At 37.0% G+C, this 15,420-nt stretch overlaps 1 protein-coding gene across 3 annotated transcripts in view; it reads right to left on the bottom strand.

Moving 5' to 3' along the window:
• Positions 1–15,420, bottom strand: part of Nbr (exonuclease mut-7 homolog) — a 51,986-nt gene that overhangs the window by 11,982 nt on the left and 24,584 nt on the right. For 2 of the 3 annotated variants that reach the window (XM_083135721.1, XM_083135722.1), the window contains exons 7-10: positions 11,136–11,325; positions 6,118–6,225; positions 3,483–3,648; positions 216–411 (exon numbers count right to left, since the gene is read on the bottom strand). In XM_083135721.1, the coding sequence (XP_082991847.1) occupies positions 216–411; positions 3,483–3,648; positions 6,118–6,225; positions 11,136–11,325 (660 nt within the window). The remainder of the gene's footprint in view (positions 1–215; positions 412–3,482; positions 3,649–6,117; positions 6,226–11,135; positions 11,326–15,420) is intronic. The other variant, XM_083135723.1, reaches the window with a different exon arrangement.

Below are 15,420 nucleotides of genomic sequence, written 5' to 3'. Positions count from 1 at the left end.
ACTGCTAAAAGTGGTCCTTGTTGACAAATTTCTACACAACAAACATGAAAAAAGAAGATTACAGCACAAGAACCCACAACATTAGTTCTGAACTTTACTGAAAATAATGTGCAAAAGAGGTGTGAAATTACACGATATCCACGTGCTAGCTTTATAAATCATAAAATCAAAGGCACACAAAACATTATACACCTGCATGTGCACATACAACTTACCAAGTTTAACAATGCTTTCATTGGCAAACAACTCGCTCATAAGCCTTCTCCACAGTGGGACGGGTGCATCTTTTAGGCTTATCACATCTAGGAGGTAGACATAGTCCTTTGTCGCTACCTGTACCAATGCCACGGTTGGCTTCTGAGTACCAAAGGCAGGTTTCCACTCGCAGTCCAATGCTACAATTGGCGCATTCTAAAAAGAAGAAAAAAATAATTACTATTTAATAGGGATGGACTGATATAAAATTTTAAGTGAGAATTAGGGTCATGCATATTTAGTTTTTGACGAAAACACGAAATGTGAATTAACACATTGTAACGTTAATTTTTGAGGTGCATTTTGCTACCATGTTTTGTCATGAAATGAAGGGAAAAGAACCGCAAAATAAACTCTGAAACACAAAATTTAAAGCTTATTCACTGACACAACATTTCTGAAGTTTGATTTATCCTGCGAGTTATGTAAAATCATGGAAAATTGATTATTTACACAAGAACAAACCAACTTTAATAGTTTTCTTCGCACCCAGTTTTTGTATCAAAATGTTGATCTTTTATTCAACATAAATATCAGGGGCATATCCAGAAATAAGTCATTTTTTTTTTGTTTGTTTTGTTTTTGCTTTAAGTACACTTTATGCACAGATACGTTAATCAGGATTAGACCTTCAGTTTATAGTGGGATCCGAACCATTTTGTGCCTCTACAATTGGTTGATTGATATGGTGTTTTAAGTCCACTTTACGCACATAAAGGCTAATCGGGACTGGACCTACAGTTTAAAGTGGGATCCGAACCACTTGTGCCTCCACCGGGTATGGAACCTGGGACTCCTTGATGACAAGGCGACGACGCTACCACTGTGACATTGGGGAGTGCCTCTACAAGATATCGAACCCATGACCCAGTGATTACAAGGTGACAACTATGCCATCGGTGAGAGACAATCGCTTTTCCACTTCTGACACGAAAGGAGATTTTCAGCCTTTCATGTTGTACCTAAACCTCAATTTCCATAATACACTGAAAGGCTTTCTAATTTACATGCTATGTAGAAGCACTTTTTGGCAGGAGAACTTCAAATGATGACAAACAAAATCTATTTGTCAGATTACTTCATAAATCATTGACATAAGGAATGAAAATATTCCTGCGGAAATATTCCTCTACAATAGTACGAGGATGTTACATCCTCGTATTTGGTGTTTTGTTATTCATGGAACACACACTCAAATTTGAACATCTGTTCTGGCTGAACTCTTCATCTGAAACGGTTCTGTGACATCTGTTACATAAGAAGGAGCTGAGGCTAAATCGTGATGGGGGCTCAAATACTTTGACTTTAGGTACAGTAAAATTGAAAACCTTTTCACAGATAAAGATTGCAATTAAGAAAGTCCCCTTTTCAACTGCAGCTAGATCAAGTTTGTCAAAATAGTGTGAAGATCAAGTTTATGACATTCTTCAAGAAGAACTGGATTCAGATTTCAGCTGATGTATCACTACCCACAGTGAAACTTACAATTTTGGTGAATGCTATTTTTCAGAATCCACAAACCGTGCACACAGAGAGAATTGTTCTATACCTGTTGCATCTAGTGTCTCATCAGGAAGTATGTTGAATCTACCATAGTATTTTCAAAAAGAGGAAAGAAATTTGGGGGGTCCCTTGGGCACACTCTTAATAAATATCTATTACACTTGTCAGTTACAGCAAAATTTTGAGACCTGTTTATGAATAGGCAGATTTCTTTATCAATTTCAACCACACTCTCTCACTTAAGAAACTTAATAATTTCCACATTTATCAGAATAAAGTCAAAAAATATTTTTTCTACCACTGTTATATACTGTTTTTCTTACCTCTTTTGTCAATTCTCCTTTGCCATACATTTGTGTGCCTAATAATTACTCTGCAAAATATCCCAAACTCAGGAAAAATATTGGCCAGTATCAGTGAATATACAGTTGAACCTGAGTTATACGTATGTCAGGGTGGAGAGAAAATAAAACGTACATCGGAGAATTACTTACAAATCAGATTTAGATACGCCATATCATTATTAAAATACTGTAATTGTTTCTATTTTGAGGAACAAGATATACATAATACAGGCTATTTCTGTCAAAGTGCTAAATTAACGAACTAAAATTTAACTAAATTTAAACACACGAGAGAAACAGGACATGACATAGAGTGGGATGAGGCTAAGCAGATAGGAAGGGGGAGAGAATACTAGTGATAAAATGGAAGAAAGGTGATGAAGACACAATGAACTGGAAGAGGGGACTGAAGATAAACAAGGAATGGAAGAAGGTGTTAGAAACAGTGGAAAGGACAACAGAGAAAGAGGAGAGAAGAAGGAAGAAGAATGAAGGAAATTCATTCAGCATATTCGAGTTTTTCGTATCATGGAAACAAGGATTAATGGTGTTATAATCTTAAGTTTTATGTGGATTAGCATCCACTTCCCGTATATATATATTTTACTTTCTGGTCAAGCACGTTAACATTTCCTCTTTCTGTTTTCCATAGCCGAACAGTAGCAACTGAAAACGTTCACTAATGGAATCACTGTTCTGTTTTTATTATGGACCACTACAAACATCAGCTTTCGGCATGTTACTAACGTGTGTAGTTTCGTACTGCGATTACGTACAAAAGAAAATGTGTCTCATGGTCTGAACAACTGCGGCAAATCTTTCTCCTCTGATTACATGCTGCGCGCCACCTCTCCTTGCCTCCTCTGCGACACCGCCCTGCCACACTAGTCTTTCTCGCAACTCGAGACCGACCACCCCCATGCCATCCAATTTTGTATGGTATTTGAAAATAACCTTGTGTTTTTGTAACCACAAGAAATGCATACTTTTGTAGCTTGGTTACGTACAAATCAACCGTATTCTATGAAAATTAGTATGTATAACCCCGAATTTATAAACGGATTACGTACAAACAAGGTTTAATTAACATGTTTTTAAATTATATTTTGCCGGGACCTACAGTAATTTACGCACAAAACAGAATTACACAGAACTGAGTTCGAATAAAGCAGTCACAACTGTACTCCAACCGATACTTTCTGATGTCAATATCACTGGTACAGGCCAATACTATCAACTCAGCCATATATTTAATTTCAAGTTGAAGTAAACCATGAGATTATTTCATGCTCACATACGTTCTTTGTGCCATTAACACCTCTAATTGATATCTCTGTAATTTAATAACTTCAACTACTATAAATAATTGTATTATTATACCTTCAGGTGAAAATTGAAGAACTCTTCCAATTTGCTAACCGTATCCACAAGTACAATACTGGATGGTGGGAGAGAAAATTTGTGATATGTTACATTATCTGGAACCCAAACATCAGGAACCCTATGTAGAGATGGCTGACTGGGAGCTCCTGCTCCACCAGCTCTGCTGAAGTAAAACAAAAAGTAGTATTACTATTCTTCCTCAGGTGATGGCATTACAAAGTATACCGAAAAGTAAAAATCTGAACTTTTAAAAAGTATATGTATAGCTTATGAATTATGATTGGAGGCACATATTATTGGTAAATAAAAAAACAAAATTTCGGTATATAAACAGTCAATTTCGGGTTCAAAAGTGGTAAATGAAATGAAATTTCGCTATTATAGCGGTGAAAAAGGGGTATATAAAATGACATTTTGGTTTTGAAAATGTGAATATAATCCCAAATTTGATTTAAAAACTGCACTATTACACAAAATAAACATATTCCTTCTAATATCACATTAAATCATTACCAGAATATTAAGTTTATTTTTGTATAAAGGGGTCCATTCTTGCTTCGCAAATATTTATAGCAGAATTAATCAATTTTCCATGAATTTCATAACTCGCAGGATACTGCAGACTTCAGAAAGTGTCGCGTCCGTATATAAACAGTAAATTTCGTGTTTAAGTCTATTTCACATTTTGCAGTTCATTTCGCATCATTTCGTGACAAAACAGGGTAAAAAAAATGCACCGTACACCTTTCAGAAACATGAAAAATTAACATTACAATGTGTTATTTCACATTTTGTGTTTTCGTCAAAAAAGAAATATGCATGCCTCAAATTATGATTTTTCTATCTCGTTCCTTGAATTCAAATATTCACAAGTAGAATAGTATGCAAACTACATAAATTATATGTATGATTAATCAAGTGCTGCCTATATTTCATACCACATGTTAATTTCTAACACTGAAAACACATAAAACTTGAAATAATGGAGTAAGTGAAAAGATCTTACTTCTTCCATACCTGCTACCTACAGGCCCGTAGCCAGGCAGGGGCCAGGGGGGGGGGGGGTCAGCCCCCCCCCCAGCATTGTCCTTAGACCTCCTTGCATAGTCATTACCACCCGGTCATTAGGAGAAACTATTGTATAATTTGTTTGTAGTGACAAGTGAAAATGTAGACAGCGGATATTATGTGCTCATAACTTGAAAGGACAAATTCACAGAACATAATTTCATCTTGTTTATGAGCTGAAGTCGAAGTAGCGGCAAGTATTTAGAAGATTCTATAGATTACAGAATGTTCTTTCACAGAGGAGCTTCTTTATCCGTACCTTTGCTGCCCCTGTTGCGGTCTCCCGTTTAGACAGAAATCTGTGACTATGATGTCATCATCCACATTCCTTGTATATCTGCATCGAAGGTCAATGTCTCCTAAGTTTTGGGAACGAAGAAAAGTTTTAGTCCTTCAGCTGGGGGTGGAATAGTGGTAGGCACTATGATTGAATATTGTGCATTTTTTTTGTATGATATAAATATCTGTATCATCAAAATTAGTGTGTAGTATGCAATAAGAAATTATATCAATAGCAATTAACACTTCAAGAGATGTTTTAGAAGATACCTAAAGAAAAATGTACTATTTGTGTGATATTTCTACATTTTATATTAACTTAATGACACCGGCCCCCCCACACCCAAAAATAATTTACCTTCATTTAACACTGTTAAAGTTTTGAAAAATGGACTTGGTTTCCAAAGCCCCCCCTGGAGATCAATTCTACCTACGGGGCTGGCTACCTATATTTATGCAGTGATACGGAGTATAATGAAATGTTCATTTCGTGCATGACGATGCCGAAGTCTTTTTACTATGGCTGACCTGATGCTACCTTGAACTAATACATATGGGCTTCGTTTTTGACGAAAACACGAAATAACACATTATTATGTTAAGTTTTAATGTTTCGGAAAGGTGTGAGGTGCATTTTCCTACCCTGTTTTGTCACTACATAATGCGAAATGAACTGCAAAATGCAAAATAGACTCTCAAACACGAAATTTAGATTATTTACTGGAGCGACACTTTCTGAAGTTTGAATTATCCTGTGAGTTATGCAATTCACAGAAAATTCATTAATTCTGCTGTATATATTTGAGAAGCAAGAATACAGGAATAAACTTAATACTTTGGTAACTACATAAATGTGCTATTATAAGGGTTATGTTGATTTTGTACTGAGGGCAATTATAAATCAAATTTCGGATTATGTTCACAATTTTAAAAACAAAATGTCATTTTATATACCTCTTTTGATCCATTTTTTTCATCACTATAACACCAAAATTTAATTTTATTTACTGCTTTTGAACCTGAAATTCACGTTGTCTTTGTACCCAAATTTTGCTTTCTCATTTACCAAAAATATGTGCGTCTACTAATACAGAATCCGATGCCTGTTCCAAATTATAGTACAGAAGTAGCAGGAATATGTATGTAGTAGCAGTATGTTCATTATTAAAATTCTTCAACACATACACTCCACTTTTAACACAAACAAGAACAACATATTGAAGAGGAGAGCATGTTCTATTGATTAAGTTAGTTAGTTGTGCTAATACAGAAGGCTCAGCATTACCTTGTTGAACCTGCGTGATTTCTTGTAACAGGCTCAACATCGTAATCATCCCAGTTTTCAGCTGGTTCTTCCAACTTTTCGGCTTGGTCTTCTCTGCATCCTGCATGGCTGAAAACATACAAGAGATACAACACTTAACCATTCACAAAGTTTAGAATTTGAAGTTTTTATCACACAGTGCACACAGCTTTATGATTCACTGTGGAGTTAGAAAACTTATAGAAGATGAAACTCTTGCAACAGACTCCTTAGGCTAGCCACACACCGGATCAGACACGAGACGACGTGACAGAATACCATGCAATGCAACACAATGGGACACAACATGATGTGGCAAGACAAGTCATTTTGTTAGCTAAAATCTGATTACAGATTTTATCAATATGCACAGTAGATCTAGGTAGATCTTTTATACATGTCATTTGGGGGGTTAATAATTCATTAGAATACTTTACAGCAGAATAAATTTATATTTTGTGAAATGAATATATTTCTAGCAAATAATTAATTTGAAAATATGATATTAATCATTTAATATAAGATTCAATGACTACATGTAATTGCTGGCTTGCACTCAAATGATTCAACAAAATAGAGCAAATAACATTTTGAAAGACTAAAGATGCAATCAAATTCAACTTATTTTTCTACTTAGTAGATCATGTATATTTACTCTTTTACAAACAAACTACAACTCTGCAACAAAATACCTTTTCAGTCAGACGTGGTTGGCCCTATAGCACACAGGAGCAGGGAACCCCCAGTAATGTACAATATTCATTTCAAGAATGGACAATAAACAATAACTTTATCTTTTCACAATTTTTCTCAAAAATTCTTACGTAATAAGTAATGTCTTTGAGGCCGCAACATGACAAATTCTTTTGCTGCAAAAGAGAAATCTCGAGCCAGCCACGCTGGTGCAGTTCCTCAGTTGAATCCTTGCAGGACAACTCCTGCCATGGTGAAAGTACAGAGCGGCAAGCAGAAGCTCAGGGTGGGAATAGGACAAAATACATGGAAATGGATACCGTCGAACCATCATCTCAGGAAAACTGACAGTTCGTGCTCTCGCAAAACGCACCATCCTCGCAGCCTAAGAGCTGCTTTTTCCCTTGCAGTGTTGCTCTCTGTGGCCTTTAAATTTGAAGCCGACACTTGACATATTCAATCTTCATACTTCCACATAAGAACATTTTGGATAAGCCCCCATCCTACTTGTTTGGCGGAGAAAGTCTTATTTGCAGAAACTGAATATTTTCATACAGTGGCATGTCTAAGGAGGAAAGGTGGGGGTCATAACCCCCTTTGGCTAGCACTTCTGAAAAAAAGAACGTCAGAGCCAGGAAAATAAGTCAAAATGATGACAGGCTATAGTAAAATATGTATATGTACCCCCTCCATATTTTCAAAAATAGTGGGCACACCACTGGTTTCACATTACATCGGTGAACCCGCAGGAAAACAATCCACGAGCCTGCCTGTTTTCAGTACATTTCAAATATCCTATTTGGAAAATGTTATAGCACATATTCCCCCCATTTGGTAATAACTAACTCATTGTCTTTCCTACTAAGTAATATAGTTCTAATAATTTTGATAATACCCACCCTCCCCTGGATTGCCATAACATTTGTTTTTCCAGAACCAGGCAAGAAATATTTATTCCATATGCTTGGCTTGAAAAAAAATCAATTTTCAATTTCTTCAATTATTCTAACATTAGCAATCAGTAGAGGCATGCAAAGTTCGTTTTTGATGAAAATACGAAATGTGAAATAACACATTCTAATGTTAATTTTTCAGGTTTCTGAAAGGTGCAAGGTGCATTTTCCTACCCTGTTTTGTCACGAAATGAACTGCAAAATGTGAAATAACGCTCTTATAAACATGAAATTTACCGTTTATATACCGACGCAACACTTTCTGAAGTCTGAAATATCCTGTGAGTTATGCAATTCACGGAAGCTTTGATTAATTTTGCTATAAATATTTGAGAAGCAAAAATTGACTCCTTTGTACAGGAATAAACTTAATATTATGGTAATGATTTAATGTGCTATTAGAAGGGATATGTTTATTTTGTGTAATAGTGCAGTTTTTAAATCAAATTTGGGATTATATTCACATTTTTTAGAACCAAAATGTCATTTTATATGGCACCGTTTCACCGCTATAACAGCGAAATTTCATTTTATTTACTGCTTTTGAACCCAAAATGGACTCTGTTTTTGTAACGAAATTTTGCTTTTTTATTTACCAAAAAAATGTACCTCTACCAATTAGCTATTTTTATGCCCATCATTTTAAAGTTCAACGGTAAAACCAAATGGAAGATGTGATAAACATATTTGTATTATTTATGAGGATATAGATTATATTCATGCATGTAGAGAAATTGATTGATTTGCTGTTTTAAGTCCACTTTATGCACAGTAAAGCTAATCAGGACTGGACCTACAGTTTGAAGTGGGATCCGAACCACTACGAACTTCCACATCGAACCCGGGACCCCTTGATTACAAGGCGATAACGCTAGCACTGTGCCATCGGGGAGGATGCATGTAGAGAAATGTTCAGAGTTTTATATCCGTTGTCATATTTGAAGTGACACAATGGTTCACCATTTCTGCAATTAAAACAAAACCTCACTGGTCTGAAAATTTTTGGCTTCAACATGCTCCTGTATCTGATCTGTGGCTGAAGTGAGTGGATTCACGCATGCGCAAACTTGAGTCAAAAGTTTTGTCCGATGTTCGGCCAAGCATCCATCACAAGGTAACTTCAAACGTTTTGTCCGGTGTCCGGCCACGCATAACAGATGGTCTGCAACAAGAATGACTCATCGTGTTGTGTCGAATCCGGTGTGCTGCTGACCTTATGAATCATTAGCAACACTATTATTTTGTTATTGGATAATACATTTTAATTATCTTTTTAAGATAAGTTATGCGACAATTTTGAACTAAGCACAGTTGTAGTTACAATGCAATGTTACATTTTGCGATTTTCTATTCACTTTGGTTTCATGGAAAAAGGGAAGTACAGGGATCTCAGAAAAGGGTTTTTCGAATAAATTACCATTTCTTCTTCTTCTAGTACACCTGCATCAATTTGAAATGTCAACATTACAGTACCCATGAAAGTCCTAGACATTGCATCCAAAGTAAAACATAATTGAACTCTCTGTGATGAATAGTTTACATTCAAAGTCTGAATGATAAAAGAACCTGTCCAGACTTTTCATCTCCAGATAGGAGTTTTTCAAGTGTGAAAAAAAAAAAAAACGTAATGTAGCCACACACCTGATTTTTGCCTAGTTGTAAACGACACCTTCTGCTGTCAATATCTCCCCTTTGCTTGCAGTTCAGGGAGAGGCTCAGAATGGGAGACCCATTCATTTGCTGACCAGTGGTGACCATTAGAGTTGGTCGAGCCTTGGACACCGAACTGTTGCTCTGAGGCTTAGGCCGCGTCCGAATCGGCAGCAGTTGTCGCCTAGAGCATCGTTCCATCCGGGGACTCATGCTACCTCCATTGTCCGAATTGGCGGCAGACATGGATTTGGAGGGGTGAAGCGAATGGGACAACAGATGCACGCTCCAACTTACTTTGGCTCTGCGCTTGGCAGCCATATTGCATCTTCCGCTTTGCGGAGATAGCGTTTACTGAATAGAAGATGTAAAACTCAGTTATACTTGGACATTTTATCGATAGAACTAAATGTAGAAAAATTGAAAATGAAGAAATCACGTCACATTTCTAATATTAGTAGTAAGTAAGTGGAAATCATTGAAACATTTGGTTGGTGTCTGCCTTCTGCTTCCATTGTGTGCATCTGCACTCTAGAGCGCAGTGGGTGATGTTAGGGGTGACACCTGTCTGAAAAAGTGACAACCGTACTGCAAGGGGATGTGTAGATTCGGACGACTTCGACGGCAGACGAAAGCAACTGGAGAGAACGGGACGGAGCGCTTGCCAATCCGGACAGGCCATAAGCAACGCAATATTCCACAAGAATTTCCCATCACCACAGCCGCTGGACCAACCTAATTGATTTAAGATTCCTGGAACCCTCCATGCCTTCCAATAAAAATTCAAAAATAGAATTCTAAGTTTGTTCTTTCATCATGCATGCTTTTGAAGAGCTCACACTTTAATTAGAAATTCATATCAAATAAAAAAAGAAGATCAGCTTCTGACAAACTTCCAATGCTTGTATTGGGTTGCAATGTGAGTATGCCATACTTTCATATGCACATTAATGAACAAAATAAGAAATGAAATATCATCTGTAGCTTTGGAAACATGATGGATTGCAAAATGATGTTTTAAATGGCACCATGTGGTGCCCGTCAGTATACGAGATGCTTTCATTGTGCACGTTACCAGAGTCAAAAGGTTAATAAGAGTAATTTACATGGAAAATAACCAGTTAGAAACATATACATTGGGAGGGAGGGGTTGGTGAACCAGTCCACCGACTCCTTCCCCTTGAAAATTTGCTTAGTTTATTTCAAGTTGCAAAAAAACCATAAATATTGGGATTCAAGTAGAATAACAAAGTAAAATGCCATAAATTGAAAAAACCGGAACCAGTTTATATTTTCACGTTCTTCAATTTAGCTACATTAAAGAATAAATGTTTTCACAGTTTTCAAAATTTCAAAAATTAGAGTTTTTTCCTAACTTTTAAAGCTCTCCCTTGAACGAGGTATTAATAAACAGTTGTGTTGGATATTCACTCATATAGTAGAAAAGTCATCAAATAACAATAATAATAATATTGGAACATTATTTTAAATTTCATTAGTTTAAAATCATTATTATTGTAACAATCATAAACATGTTAATAATTATTATTTTTGCCCCTTACAAAAATTTCTGGCAACGACCATGGTAAGAAACTATTTTGGCATTCACTGTATTTTGAGTCCCAGATGGAACTTTTTGGTCCTCGTTACTTTCTTTTACTTTTCAATTTTACTTTTGCCCAACTGACAGAGATGCAAACTTACCTGTTAACGTCGGTTCCTGCCAGCAATCGCAAATTATATGGAAGCTTCTCCGTGGGAAGATTGTAGAATCTAGCCCATTGCAGAACTTCTTTAGGATCTTCGTAGTTTGCTATAGAAGTCACCAGCTGCAGTTGCAGATCTTGGTTGTCACCGACAGCTTCTCTGACCATTTCATTCCAGCTTTCCCCTCCTGTGAATGAATACCCAAGTAATTTCACTGACTACAGCACACAGAAACTAGGGATGGCAAAGTCCGAATCCTGAAATATTCGAGTCTGGTACCCAGGACTATGCCGTGCAAGCAAACGAAAACTAGCCCTCTAGGCAAGCAATGACTTGAGAACACTTGACCAATAAATGCATGCGAGGGAAAGGGATTGCATGAAGGAGGCAATGTGGTAGCAAGTACCAGCCATTTGAAGCAGAGTCCACTCCCTTGCTCTGCCCAATCGATTTCTCCCCTCCTTAACCATCATGCACAGTGTTTCTCCACAGATTCCTGGAATGCAGTAAAAGGTTCTGTATCCAGGTTCCCAATGTTTGGTTACAGGATAATTTTTGGACATCCCTGATAAGAACGGAAGCATTTTCTTCAAAACATGTGGCTAGACCAGAAATGCGACCCCAGAAAGTGATGTTGCATGCCAAATGTTCAACTTAGTGAGCTACTGAGCAAGAATGAAAAATAATTTGTAAAATTTGTTATTACTGCATTTAGTAGCTCCAGATAGGAATAAAACCTGAAAAACCTTGATTTCAGAATAGTATCAGGGAGATCCAGATGGGCCAACTGAAACTGGGGGCACAGTATAAATAGGATCTGAACTAATGAAGATGATTTGATTTCAAGGCAATAGTGCTAATAGATGAAATCCACTTACTATAATCTATGTTAATTGACATCACACAATTGCGTATCTAATTTTACTTCAATCCTGTACTACTTTTATATTCAATGAATTTTTGAAATGATTAACCTCAGTTTGATACTCCAATTAATAACTTCTTATGATAACACCTGACAATTTCTCAACATAAGCTTATGATCATATTTTTAATTAATATTCAATTACAACCTTACACAAACCATATTGGAAGTTTATTTAATATAATATTTCTACTCACTTTTGTGCAATAAAGAAGACAAGTATCTTCACATTATTATTCAATCTTCTTTTAGCTCATATATTCCTTAATCGCCGGTCCCCTGTGGCAGAGTGGTTAGCACACCATGTTACGATGCCAGGGGTCCCGGGTTCGAGTCTCAGTCTGGGCATGGATGTTTGTGGGTGTCCATCAATTTCATCATGTCATCTCTCATCCCCATCTTCGCAAATTACCCAAAAGTGGCACAAGAAGCGAAAAAATAAAGCAAATCAATCAATATATTCCTTAATAATGCCATCAATATGTATATATTATTCTTAATGTTTCATATAAAAAACTTCATTTACAAAGTTCAAACATTGACTGCATCTTTTACATTATTTTTGGCTGTCTCACCATATTTGCTCTTTAAACGCTTGACCTACTGTATTTAAATCAAGTTGTTTTTATATTTGCAGAACTGCACAATTTGTATTCCTGACCAGATATTATTAGAATAATTAAATCAAGAAGACTGTGGGCAGGCCATGTAGCACGAATGGGAGAGGAAATAAAGAGTTTACAGGATTCTTGTTTGGAAACGTGATGGTAAGAGACCTGTATGAAGATGGACGGATAATGTTGAGATGAACCTAAAAGAAATTGCTAAGGGTGAAAAAGATTGGATTGATCTTGCCCAGTATAGGAACAGATGGAAGGCTTGTGTTGCTGCAGCTGTAAATAGGGTTACCAGATGTGAGTTTCTCCCAGATATGTCCTACATTTTAGCCTTATGTTCGGCATCTGGGAGGAATTTGAAAAATATCATAAATGTCCTACATTTTGAGCATCACTAGGATCTCAAATTTATTTTGATCCAGTAATTGCTCGAAAAGAAAAGGAAAAGTTTGTCCTGCTAGAACGAAAATGGAAGAAAAAATGAACAAACTTTATGGCCTGCATTCTGATTTCACTGTTCAGTGCCTCAGTGGAATTTCTTGCTTTGGGGTTTATACTGATGGAACAAGGTCTTTCCCATTCTGCCATTCCAGGTCATAATGCAAAAGTTGAGAGAGTACTTTCGATAACATCAGAACATAGGCGTAAGTTGGCAGGAGCAATCAAGGACACTTGCTCTTCCTCCCCATCAAAAATCCACTAATTTTTTTTAACCACCTGCCGCCTGTAGAACAAATAAATAAAGAGGGTGATTTTCTTTATTTCTCAAATGTAACAATTACATAGAAAAATAGTTCTGGATGCTTTTTTTATGGAATGGTTATCTGTGCACAAACTTGACTTAAAAAAACATCTCATATTTTACAGGATGGAAATTTTCCGATTCTGTCTCCCAAAGTTAGGCTCCAAGTTCGATTCTGCCCCATAAAGTTAGCCCCCCAATTCCATTTGCCCCTCTTTTCAAATTTTGGCTCAAGTTTGACTTTGCCCCCCAAGTTATGGACTCATGAGAAAGATACTTTTTTCATAAAAATCTGTAAAAAGTTCGGTACTGGTTCAGTATAGTTTCAAAGTTTTTTACTGTTCAGTGGCTCATAAATATATTTAGACTAAACCTGAAAGTTTGATAAAAATTGGCTTCACTGAGAAGTACCAGTGGAAAAACGGCGTAACCCGCAAAATTTTCAAAATCGAGATAACAACAAATTTGGATTTGTGCACCATTAATCCACAGTTCATTTGCATACCACATGGGTTGTACACCCACATTAATGAAACAACACAATTGTTTTTCCGACAAGTTGAGTGGAAAAATTACCCATCCCCTATGTTTATTATCGCAATGAAGCATGTAATATGTGTTGCGGTCTGCCATTGGCTACAAGCCAGGTAATCATCCAATCGTGGTCACTCTTGTATTTTACTGTTGAAAGTAAACATGGCAGCTGTGTGAGAAGGTGCGAGTTGTTCCAGTCTTGCGTGCTCACCTGTAAAACCACGGAAACGACAGAAAAACGAAGAAAATTGGAAAGACAATGAACGTAAGTGCAAGAGGAACACAGGTAAAACATACGTTGGATGTACAGGCAAAGAGGTACCAAACAAAGCACATAGTGATGTGGTGTGTTGCAGAAGTGAATGGTGCCGGTACATGGACATAGACTCTGAGTCAAAAGATAACATTTTCCCTTCCTTTTATAACATGGGCGACTTTAACAAACAAAATGTCTATCTTCTTGGTCTGATCCACAGGTCAGCATTTGAACGTGTTTACTGGCCAGACAGGAAAATTCCAAATGTTTCCCGATGTGATAATACTTTCCATTACGTTCTGCATCTGCCCTCCGGAAAGAAAGTCAATGTATGTAAACAAGCATTTTGCAATGTGCATGGCATCACTGAGAGTAGATTGCATACCGCTCATGGCGAAACAGAAGCAAGGAAGAAAGATTCATCTGCAAAGAAATTGCATTCACCACCAGAAGATGGTAGAGGTAGACATTAAAACAGGCCACATGCTATTGCGAAGGAAGAATTGAATATTGTCAGGAATCACATCATGACTTTCCCAAGAAACCGTTCGCACTACACTAGGGCTTCAAACCCAGTAGTTGCAGTGCAGTTCCTGCAGCAGATGTATTATTTGTATGTGGAAGAGTGCAAGCAAAAGACTATTACTCCAGTGAAGTTACACACATATCTACATGTATTCAACCATGAGTTCAACATTGCATTTAAAATGCCATGTACCGATACATGTGATTCCATGCAGCATGTAGAACCTAAGCCACCCGAATACGAGTTGCATCTTCATAAAGCCGAAGCTGCATATCAGTCTTTAAGGAATGCAAAAAAAAGGAGTGCCAAGACGTTCAGAGCAACACAATAGTTATCGCCATGGATCTCAAACAAGCACTTCCAACACCCATGATCAGCATGGAGACTGTGTTCTACCTGCGGCAGTTGTGGACATACTACTTTGGAATCCATTTCTGTCATGACGATTCTGCAGTTATGTGCGTCTGGGCAGAATCTGTATCCTCCGAGTTATGACAAACCTACCGGAAGATATTCACAGCAGGTGTAATGTAATAGCATATAGTGATTCTTGCATTGGGACAAAATAAGAACTAGTAATAATGGCCCTGTGGATGTACTTGCTGGACATTACCGATCTCAAAACAATAGAGCATAGGTTTTTGGTCCCGGGTCACACTTTCCTACCATGTGATGCAGATTT

The sequence above is a fragment of the Lepisma saccharinum genome, chromosome 14 (genome assembly GCF_977018435.1).
Source record: "Lepisma saccharinum chromosome 14, izLepSacc3.1, whole genome shotgun sequence".
NCBI classification, from domain to species: domain Eukaryota; kingdom Metazoa; phylum Arthropoda; class Insecta; order Zygentoma; family Lepismatidae; genus Lepisma; species Lepisma saccharinum.
Note: the sequence above shows the minus strand (reverse complement) of the source record. Positions and strands in the feature narration are given on the sequence as shown.